Raw genomic sequence first — 11,554 nt, 5'->3', positions numbered from 1 at the left:
ATGATGGATAGGAGGGGGGGGTGAAGTGGGCTTGTGGCCAAGAATGGGGCTTGTGAGAGGGAGTAAGAGGTGGAGTTGAAGGTGTCACTGCGGTAAGGACTGGAGCGCAATGGGGTTGGAGTTGACAATGGGGTTGGGAGCGACCTTGAGAGTGAGGTGAATCGGGGGGAAAGGCAACAAACCTTTTCACAGTCATCTAGCGTTTCTACCAGCAAGCTATGGAGTAATGACAATTCTTTGCCAAGGTCTGTGTAGCCGTTAAACTTCACATCGTTAGCCCTCTCAGGAGTACTCTAAAAATAGACAGAGCAAAAAAAAGGAATGATGAAAAAATGAAATACTGAAATATTAGAGAAAACCTGTCCTTCCAACTGCATATCTTGAGACATTCTGCATTTCACTTTAAATTACTTAAGTGGAATTTTCTAACAGCAACTGCATTAAAGGAAATACCTGAAGTATCAGAAATTCTGTACATGTACCTACTTTGTTGGTAAACATTGGACCTAAAGTCCTTTTTTTTTAAGAGAGAGTAATCCTGCCTGAATGGCATTTAAGAGAACAAGGAACATCAAGAACTACTTTTAGCAGAGAGACGATTGTCTCACCGATATTTCCTGCAGGAAAGTCTTCATGTTGCTCCATTCTCGCTCCAAGAAATCATTCATGAAGACCATGTAGCTTTCTTTGGTTCCAAACCTATTGGGGAAAACGTTTATGTTACGAGCTGTAGAATGAAAGATTCAATGTAAGGTATGTGGGAGAGCTAACGTGATTGTATGGAAACTCAGAACCAACCAAGTCTTTCTGGTGCACTAGAGTAGGATTTGAACCCAGGTCTGCAAGACAGAAGGTGAGGAAAGCACCTCCCATCAACTTGACTTCCTTAACAGTTTGAATATTTGGTGCAAGGATTTTGGGTTTTTCTTTTTTTCAGGGGTGAGGGAGTTTAAAGCTAAGATGCAGGAGAGCTGTCAAGGGGAGCTGTGACTAACTTTGTGAAGTTGGCAAGACCCTGGACTGTCTTGGCAATGAGGGTGAGGCAACGTGATGTCTTGTCACTGGGGTACTCCTGGATGAGGTCAAAGAGACTCGGCGACATGATGGCAGGGCAGAGGAAACGCAAGAAGATGCAACCACTGATCAACTTGTCGCAGATGACCTGGCCATTGGGCTGGCTCTGGCTATGCTGACGAAAGGAATGAAAGACAGCTCGCAGATCAGAGGGAAACGCAGCCGCTGAGTTGACTATCTTACAGCAGGCCATTTCACACAGCATGGTCAGTGTTGCTTGGTGCTGCTGGAGAAGGAGACTACTAGAGACCTTGGTAGGATCCACCTGTAGACCAATTAATCATGCAGATTAGCTACTTTAATCTTACAATTTAAAACTTAATTTTGGTTAACATAATATTTCATTACATCGAACATTCTGATTTTTCCTGATATTGAACAAACAAAATTTAGAAAAAAATCTGAACTGTCAATTCAGTCTAAAATTATGACTGAAACATAAACATTTTGAGTTGCAAAAGAGCTTCATAACTGAAGTAAAATTTCAAGTAACAGTCACCTCGCAGTCCTCCTCGCTTTCATACAATTCGTGGATAAAGTCACCGATGGTGTCTTGTAAGTACTGTGGGAACATAACAAAATACTGAATGATTAACGATCTTCAAATTAGATCAAGAAAACACAAAACAAGTGCCATAATTGTACGTCAGCGAACCTAAGGATTAGAAATCGTGAGATAGAGGGATATGATCAATTCATGTCAACATGACTGCCTTACCTTTCCACCAATCAGCTTCATGTATGCCTCCATGGACTTGGTTGCCATGGTATTGGCCCTGAAAATGAGGCTCTCATCATCTGAAAAAAAGGGTAATGTAAAGATAGAAGCAATGATGTTAAGAAATATTTTGTAATATAAACACTTCTAAAAAGGAATGACAGAGGAAACGATTACTCGACTTAATGACTCATACTACTCACTCATTGTTCTGGTCTCACTCATGACCAACTCCACCAGAAACTCCTTGGCCGAGTCAAGACAGTGCAGTACTTTAACAAGTGAGGTCGCGATCTCCTCTTTCGTTTTGACGTTGATCTGCTGCTCGATGAGTTGACACAAAGTAATAGCGTTCTCTTTCAAGTACTGTAATGAAAACAGAACAGACGATAATTACAAGTGGACAATAAGAGCATTGACACTCAAGCAATGTTAGAATATGGAGTAAAACCACGAGTATATAAGGCTGTGATTGGTTGCCAAGTCTGTACCTTTTACAAGATGTTCTTTACTGTTTGCTAAGAATCCAACTTGCAAGACAACATGGACACTTTGTGTACGGGCACTATGGAAATTGGATAACGTGACAACGCTGCAACAAAGTTTAAGCTGATCCCAATTCCTGGCTTATGGAAGCATCTGCAGAAGTGAATCATTCAGATGGTTGAGTCATTTGGAATGACTCTGCTTGTCCTAGCTGTGATATCCTGTTGGGACTGTGCCCTCACGAAGAAGTTGTCATAATAATCAAGCCTGGCTTGGTTTTTAAGTGACCCTCCAAGCTCACACTAGAAAATGGGGAATTTCTCAGTCAGTCATCAAAATTTAATGCTGACAGTTGACTGTTTTTCTCTCTGTCAACAAATCGTGCCTCTGAGGGTACGCTGACCGATTTGCTCTCTTGGCACATTTCCTCTGCCAACGTGTCATAATTCACAAGTTCTGCTGTATCTAGATTATCAGTATGTGCAGGGTTCCTGCACCTAAAGGACAATTAAATTCCATGACTTTTCCAAGACCTAATTATGAAAATCCATGACCCAATAATATAATTTCTTGGACTATTCAGACTTTTAAAGTTGTGAGCAAAATCACACATTTTATGCACTTATTCCTGACAATCGAAATCACACACAGTGTTTGGAAAATTACACGACTTTTTCATGACTTTAGTCTTTTTTACAAAATTCCATGACTTTTCCAAGCCAGGAAAACGAAAACAAATTTCCATAATTTTTCAATGACTATTTCAGGCCGTGCAAACACTGTATGTGTCAAGGGGACAGACTGTTTTTAACAGTCATCACAATATTATCTTGACAACTGTAAAACATTTAGTCATTTAGATTCATAAGCTGGAGATGATAACCCACTTGATTTGTGAGTATGGATTATTCATTCTCAAGACCACTGATGAAATGACTTTATCAGCTCAAAAGTCGGGAACGTTCTTGTTCTTTTGGACCATTTCCACTAGAGCACTAGCATTCCATTATAACATTCATGCATCAACAGGTACAGTTCACTTTGTGCACAGAATGCTGTGTTCCCAGTGGAAGGGTCATCGATTCTCGAATCAGAAGAAGGCATCCCTAATTGAATGTTTGGACCATGATGAATTATGAGACAATCCTTAAATAACAAGTTTTATCAAGGGTTGTGGCTAATTTCAGTTTCACAAGCCACTACTCATAGAAGTGTGTACAATTCAGCCACAGCCAGTTGATATGGACACAAAGTCTGGTAACCAAGCTTCCTCTGAGCACTTTTCAATTGGGATTAAGCTGGCGGCATCAGTCTTACCTGTGCGAGTTCAGAGTACTGGGCTATGGGCAGAATACTGATGCTCTGATATCGGGCTTTGATTCGTAGGCTTGGCGTGTCACCTTTTGTGCTGGTGTTGGTCAAGGGGTACCTGATGAGAAAATGCCAGAGAAGGATTAAGGATAAATAGCTTGAATTCAAACTGTGAAGTTTTGGGTTCGAATTCAACAAGAGCCACTTCAGTTGGAAAAACAATATGTATTATAGTAATTCCAAGATAAGCATTTTGAAGTGGAAGGTTTGACAAAGGTTCTGACACTGCTGTCACATTCAGCTATTTCTAGGACTTTCTGCTTTGATGTCCCTGGTTCGAATCCCACAATAGTTGCTAGGAACAGTTTAAAAGAGACTTACTTAGTTAAAAAGAGAGTTTAGCATAGATACTAAGTTAAAATAGTTGTCATTCCTTTTGGGTAACACTGGCCAAAGTACTGGTTCCCCCCCTGGATTTTAATTGAAATGCACAGTTTATCAGGTCACAGGTCAATTATTTTCAGCCTGTTTTGGCAGCAGGAAACTGAGATGGGTTTTTGTCTCCAGTCTACATTGTTGAGTTAATATCTTCCACCTGCTGTGTTTATAATTGACAGATTGCCTTTCTTGATTAACAGAGATATCACTCTACACAAGCATCATAACCTAAAAAATCTACCAATTAGCAGGAACTAAGCTATTCTGAAGGGAATAAAAAACGTCACTTCCTGCTGTCAGAGATTATGACATTGTGAGGTCGCTGAGATTACGAGCCAAGATGAGGTGTGGATAGAGCTTACCATTTCTCGATTGTGGCCCTGTTACTGATGGGTTCCAGCGGAATGGACACAACCCCTAGAACAGGAAGTGAATCAATGGAAAAAGTGACGGGGAATGATTGACAAATAAGGAGAGTTTGTTAGGGCTGGATAGATGGAGTGCCAAGCCTTCCATAATAAACTGCTAACAGATGTCTAACTTACACCCGAGAGTTTTTCTAGGCATCGTATTTCAAATGCAGGATAAACAATGTTCCAGAGGAAATCGAATGCAACTAACACGTTCCACGAAGATGTGTCAATTTTTTTAGCAAAATTTCAAAAATGACTTTTGTTATAAAGGTTTGACTTATAATGAAACGGACAAATATCTTCAAACTCCATGTAGTAACTCTTTAAAATGAGCAGTGTTAGAAATGTAAAAAAGTAAACTCTTTGATAGCCCTTGAAATGCTCAACCAGCCAGGAAAAGTTAATTATGATGAAAGAAAAAAGGGATAAGGTTAACCACCCATCGGCTTATTCTTCCTTTACTGCATATTTGTCTAGCAGGTTTATTGGGGGCATTTGTTTGTTTGCTTGTTTGTTTATTTGTTTGTTTGTTTATTTATTTATTTGTTGGTTTGTATTCTGACTTACCCACATAGTTTTTGTCTCTCCTTTTCTTCTTGTCTGGTTCTTTGTACAAATGAACTTTTATGTTCTTTGCTTCTGGAAGACACCTGCGCAAACACCAAGCATAAAAACAAATCAATCCATCTTTAGAAAGGTTATTGGAAATTCAAACAGGTATCCCATGGAAACCAAACAATTTCCAACACATTCTAACTGTAATCCCCGGATTTTAAAACAAACCGGCATTCAACTACAGCAAACAAACCCCATCAAGTAATTTCCTGTTTACCTGGGAAGACTGAAGTAGTCCACAAGAGCCAAGAATCCAAACCAACAGATCCCAAGGAAACTCAAAGGAAATTTTCATGGGTGAAAGCTTACGTGAATAGGAATTGTTCTCCCCAGAAGACCATGTCTCCCCTGGATTTGGCAGTGGTTCTGGCATACAGCATATCGTCCAGACAAATCTCACAGTAGTACCTACAGAAATGTAATCCAAGGAAAAAAAATGATGCTAAACAGACGTTCTGCATTAGCTCTGGTTTATTACTTTGTAGCATGACCTGTGACTCTGCAATTTTCTCCACGTTTGTGGTCTGTCCGTGGTAGTCATGTGTTGGACTGATAGTTGTCGATAAAGTATGCTCCAAGCATTACCCAGACTTGTGGTCTTTGCCAAGTTGGGCTCGTGGTTTCAAGTTCAGCCACTTCTTTGATGTTTAGCTTTATGGTTTGACCCAGATAGAGTGATCACAGGGCTGGTAAGTTGTCTTATCAGGACTCAGCCAAGCATTTCTAGGGGGAGGGGGGGCCACAACGGTGACAGCCTATTCAATGGTAGACTTATTCAAGTTGAGAGACTATGGAAAAATATAAAAAGTGGTAAGACTGAAAGAAAAAATGGCTTGTCGGCTTGCAAACTCACTTTCTCTTGACAGGAACATTCTTCCCTTCCACGACCCACAGTCTGAGGACACTGTCTTTCCGTCGATTGTGGTCTTTCTCTGGATGGATGGCACTGCGAATGCTGCGAGACGGAATCACAAAGAGAAAATCAATCAGATCAAACATGGTGCTGGTTAACTCGATCCGCGATTGATCTTTGAGAGGAGCGATTGCTCTTACAGCCTGGAGTCACGTAGGTTGCTGTGTGAGCCCCAGAAAAAAGCCAGAGGTTTTTATGCATTTCCGTCGTATGACAAACTCTCCTTGATCTCCATGACATTCAACTTGACTTTCCTTCAGATAAAACCACTGGACAACTAAACTTCAAAACACGCACGCACTGAACTTGGCAGCTGTAAAAGATGAAGTCATACAACAGGAGGATGGTTATTAAACTGTCAAAGACCAGTTAATGCTCTCACAGATTTGATTGGCAGGAGCAAAAATATGGTAGCTCAGGTGTGAAATGGCTAGGTTTCCAGAAATCTAAAGTGAGTGCCTTTAGATCATCAATGCCTACTATAAAGTGGATACATGTACATCTACTCTGCAAAATCTCGTATTCTGCAGTTCACTGCATTTTTCATGAACATTCCATTCCCGACAACCATCTCCCCATGGGACGACAGGTAACCCTGTCCTCACTTTGGACATCAAACTCAGCTGTTTGAGCTCATCTTGTCCATTAAATCATGGCAGACTAAAGCCAAGGATTCAGCATTTTCCCACCCATCAGTAGCTGCTTTTTCTTCCCGCAGGAAATCTCCTGACAAGAAGTTTTTTTGGCAGATATTATGAACATCCTGTTTATGCAACTGGGACACACACAACAGTTAGTTTCAAAAATATCTTATTCTTTTTAGGGGAGGGGGTTCAACTTCAGTAATGTGGCATTTTAAGAAATAAAGTTGTTTGTTTTTAACCTGATCATATTTCTGTTCCACTTTTAGCCTGTTTGAACAGAAGCTTGGTTACTCTTTATTTCTCACGTTCAGCCAACAACACAAAAAATGTTTGATCAAACTAAAATGAGAATTAAAAAGATGATTTAGTGATGGATGTCAATGGAAAACTAAACTTTCATTTCACGCGAAGAAAATGGCAGCATTAAGTATCGATGACTGATGATAAAAACACGATGAACAAACATGTTTTTTTAACAGAATGGCAAACAAAAAAAGGAGAAATACTAATTAACCAATCAGAAATCATTAGGAAAAATGCTGACAAATAAGCTACCCTATTGCCACCAATAAATAAACTAGCAAAGACCAGTAAGAAAATCCAGAAATCGTTGGACGTCAGTTTGTTTTCTACAATGAGCACAAGAAATACATGATATAATTGCACTTGCTGCCTATTGATACAAGTAATACATGATCTAATTGCACTTGCTGCCTATTGATACAGGCATGACAGGTACTTGTCAGAATTCTCTCTTAATTTCCTTGTTCCTGTCTTCAAGGCTGTTATGTTATCTTTGAGGCAAAGGTCAAGGTAGCACGGCTACCCTGGGGATCTAACTTCTAATTTAATCAAAGATACACTGACAGATGAAACCGTCCTTAGAATATCAGTGTTAAATCTTCCCCGTGAATTCTTTTATTTTCAAAAGCAAACTTCATTTGAATTACTTCGAAGCACGGATGTTCATTTAGAGCTAACTAAGGTTCCTACAGAATATTTTTTTGATCATTTATTCAGAGCAGATAGCTGTAAACTGTCCCCTTTAGGAGAAGAAATCTTGGATTTTCTGAATTATGACATGGAAAATGAAGAGCAGAGAATGCTGCATGTGATATTGAGCATATAGAAAAAGAGGTGAGTCGTTTCCACTTAGCATAACTGTTTAGCGTATACAATTTCACTTAGCATTTTTAACTAGAGATGCAGTACATTAGAATCTGTCATTGCTTCATTAAGTTTGTTAGCGCTTAGACTTTGAAGGCTAGTGCAGCAACCCCTGATAAGGAACAGCCGTCAGCTTCATGATATAAGCAATCAACATTGGTAATTCATTGTTTCCCTGTTGTGCCCGCCTCAGTCAAAACACTGTCAGACTCAAACATTTCTATCCAGGATCTGAAACTGAGAGAGGAAGCACTGGAAGATATCCAAGGTTCCAGGAGTCTGTGTAGATCCTCAAAAACCAAGGTGGATGCAGGTTCATGTGTTCACCGATTTGAAGCCACAATGAAGCTTGATTTTGGTGAACTCTTCAGCAAACATGAGAAGTCTGGTCAAATGGGAGGGGAAGATAAGGCAGGTTGTCTGTTCTCCTACCTCCCTCCTTCATCTACCATATTGATGTACCTCCTTCAAACCTCCTTCAAGTCAACTTCAACCTTTTGTAAGACCCACCTCTGGAGAAAAGTCAACCTTTGACCCTTGTTTAAAAATTTCATCCTAGTCTGTAGGAAGCCCCATAATCATTCTACTGCCATCTTGGTCTTGTTTCTGAAGTCAAGACCATTGAAAATTAATATTTTCCATTACAATTAACAGTCATCAGCCTTGACTTTCCTTTATAAACCTGAGCTACATACATGGTTTCCTGAAATCGAATTATGAAGCAATTTCTTTCCCAGTAGTCAACAATCATGACTCATTTACCATTGTGTCCGCTCCTTCACAAGTGAGTGGATATTTCAGTTACTCAATGATTCCTTCTTACCTCTCCATCCATTTGTCTCGCTCACTCGCTGAGCGACACGAGTAGTACTTCTTGCCGTGTGAGTTAGTAATCTGGAAGCAGTGATCCTGCCCCAGGATGCTGCTGTGGAGGGGTACAATGACCAGGTCATTGGATGAGAGGTCAAAGACGTCCAGGGAGGTCTGAGGTCCGAGCAGCAGAGACTCATGGGAGTGGGCAGGCTTGATGGAATTGGGAGACGTCATGTCTGATCTGTTGGAAGGGAAAGCAGAGATGCAAGCTTGTCCAATGTGATTGACCTGTCAGGTTACGAGAGATGACTTCATTTCCTAAACTGTGATGAGATTCACTCTGACTTGTGTGACTGAATTTGTCCAATGAGAGTTGGTTGAACATTTGATACAAGGGTCTTCAATTTCTGCCAAGAAGAGAACAGGAACCCCACCCCTGCTAAATTTGTGCCGCCAAAGGAGCTACAATAATCTTTAACTTTCTGAGTAAAATCTAGATAAAGAAAAACAAAAGGATAAACCATTTGACCGACTTATTCCTTAAAAATTGAAAATCCATAGCAAGCCATCTCACTAAACCAGTGCAATAACTTTAATGTTTTCACGAAATTTGAACTCAGAATGCAAGTTTAACCCTAACCCCAAGGGTGTATGTAAAAATCATATCGAAACTGGAAGATTGAGGACTGTCAGGGTTAAAGATTTCATCCACATACTGGTACGTGAAACCCTTTAACACTGTCAGAATGAGTTAGTGTTTGCATGCACTCACACTGATAAAGCTATCTCCCGCCATTTCGTATCTACCATATCCCCTCCACCTGCTGTGTTCCATGACAGTTGTGAAAACTCATCACTTTCTGATTTCTACCGTTCCAAATTTAGCCAGTCGGGCCAGATCAAAACGTGCACGCTAGCACGTTAACATTTTCAAGTTTAGGATGCCAATATTCCCTTTGGCAGAATCCTGGCTTGTGTTCATGAATTGCAAGATGGAACGAGCACGTCTGAGTGAGCTTTGTGACTCCAAACTTTAACCTAAGATTTTCAAGGGATTTATGAGACTCTCTGTTCTAGTCAACATGAAGAAATGTGGTCATTGGCTTTTAGAGGTGACACAGCAACATTTTGTACATCATGAACTGGCTTTCCATACTTGGAGCTCTTTCCATCAATGACACATTGACAGCTTAGCACACTGTTCACGTATCTCAAACTTCACATTATAAAATTTTGTTATTCCTTTTAAGCTGATGCAGCAAAAAAAAGAGAGAAAGCTGGGAATTTTCAATCACCTATTGATTCAAAGATGTCACTTTTCGTTCAGCATCCCTTGAATGTTTCCATTTCAAAAAGAAAGGATTACTTACTCCTCGTCTTCTTCTTTCAGAGTTGCGTGTTTGTTGTCGAACTTCCCAACGCTCTTGGTTCGTTTGAGAGCGATTTTCATTCGCTTGGGGAAAATACCCTGACAACAAGAACAAAGATCAAGGTAAAAGCAAACTTCTCCCATGATGGTGGATGTCCAGGCTTGATAACAGTCCAGCTCTAAAGGCTACGGTACATAAATCCTGCCAAGTTGGTCCAGTAAAATCCACAATCCCTCCAGGATGTTCTCAGCCAGGAATTGCTTTCCTATCGACAGTGGGCCACATTCTATTCATCTAGTACAGACTCACAATCAACGGTGCCAACATCAAATATTGACTGAAACTATATGTTGGTTCCTGAGAGTAGGAAGTCTCTTTGAAAGTTGTTTGTAAGGAGCTTAATAGGGAAAGGGAAAACTACAACACTTTTGGGGGGTAACACTTTCAAGGCAAAACTGATTCTAAATATACTGCATCTATTTATGATCAAGTGTCTTAGCTTCAAGCAACATATGAAACTCAAGCAGGCTGCATGAGTTGGAACTGACAGCTCATTATCTTGCCAATGCTCATTGCCAATAGTCTGGATAACAAGTCACCTTACAGCCTAGCACAAAATTCCCAAGCTTTATCACTGAATTGAGGTGTTGAAGTCAAGACACACCACCAAGTCCTGACGTTGTTCAAATCTCCCAAAGGTCAATGTGGTTGACAAAGATTGCCGTGTCTGACACTGGCAACAATAGATCATTGTCTGGTTCCCAGAAGTGTAACAATGTTGTGGTGCTGATACTAAAACTAGCTGCAGCTGTCACCAGACCATTCTGTTATCCAAGTACAGAGCTCATCTACATGGCCATTATTTCATGAAAGTCGTCAAACTGTATCATTGTCAGAAGAACACAAATAAAAGAGGCAAATCACACAGGGCACTTCTTCCATGACCACCAGCAAAACTTCCTTGTTCACTGATGCCAAGTCTTCTCATGGGGTTTTCAAAAGATGTTCCGTGATCTAGTCAAACTGTTCATTGTATCTTAATTTCTCATTTGGTGTCTTGGTTTTTAAAATCCAGAGTCTTCTCGCTTTGCAAATCGATCCAAAAAGGTAGGGAGAACATTAGATTCACAGCTTTAGAATACCAGCACTTTATCTATGTCCACTCCATAAAACTTCATGAATCAGATCTTTATCATCTCTCCGATACAAAGACAGAGATTTAAACCAACGAAGAAGCAAACAGTCACTGCCTTAAAATAAAATCCATCCATCATGAACATTATGTCCTTCAGCATGAGACTTGAATCGCTAAACACAAGCATGGATGCAAGCATTGCTAAGGATGAGGACATCGTCACTGCAAACATCCACAGAAGTCACTCTCCAAGACAAAAATGATAACAGGTCTGGCAAAGCCCACCGTGTAAACTCATTTTTCTTTGCAATGACAAGATTCTGTTTTCCTAGGAAAGACAGCAGGAGCCTAAGACAGGTGTAAGTGCCATTCGCACGACGAGACCGCAGAAATGAAAAAAAAAAAAGATCTGATGTTGATTCTCATCTGCACAATCTACACGTGATTCATACTTGTG

At 40.3% G+C, this 11,554-nt stretch overlaps 1 protein-coding gene across 13 annotated transcripts in view; it reads right to left on the bottom strand.

Moving 5' to 3' along the window:
- LOC110976411 (uncharacterized) overlaps positions 1-11,554 on the bottom strand; it is a 100,247-nt gene that overhangs the window by 7,695 nt on the left and 80,998 nt on the right. For all 13 annotated transcript variants that reach the window (XR_002597826.2, XM_022229647.2, XM_087143647.1 and 10 more), the window contains 13 exons: positions 9,963-10,060; positions 8,603-8,833; positions 5,909-6,010; positions 5,365-5,463; positions 5,008-5,090; positions 4,390-4,444; positions 3,596-3,707; positions 1,996-2,158; positions 1,793-1,872; positions 1,574-1,636; positions 996-1,339; positions 609-699; positions 183-293 (listed from right to left, as the gene is read on the bottom strand). Coding sequence is in view for 12 of the 13 variants with exons in the window: in XM_022229647.2 (XP_022085339.2) it covers positions 183-293; positions 609-699; positions 996-1,339; positions 1,574-1,636; positions 1,793-1,872; positions 1,996-2,158; positions 3,596-3,707; positions 4,390-4,444; positions 5,008-5,090; positions 5,365-5,463; positions 5,909-6,010; positions 8,603-8,833; positions 9,963-10,060 (1,632 nt within the window). In the remaining variant the exon portion in view is untranslated. The remainder of the gene's footprint in view (positions 1-182; positions 294-608; positions 700-995; positions 1,340-1,573; positions 1,637-1,792; positions 1,873-1,995; positions 2,159-3,595; positions 3,708-4,389; positions 4,445-5,007; positions 5,091-5,364; positions 5,464-5,908; positions 6,011-8,602; positions 8,834-9,962; positions 10,061-11,554) is intronic.

This window comes from Acanthaster planci, linkage group LG11 (genome assembly GCF_054643075.1).
Source record: "Acanthaster planci isolate LZ-2023a linkage group LG11, COTS_SCS, whole genome shotgun sequence".
NCBI classification, from domain to species: domain Eukaryota; kingdom Metazoa; phylum Echinodermata; class Asteroidea; order Valvatida; family Acanthasteridae; genus Acanthaster; species Acanthaster planci.
The sequence above is the reverse complement of the archived record's forward strand: the minus strand, read 5'-3'. Positions and strand labels throughout refer to the sequence as shown.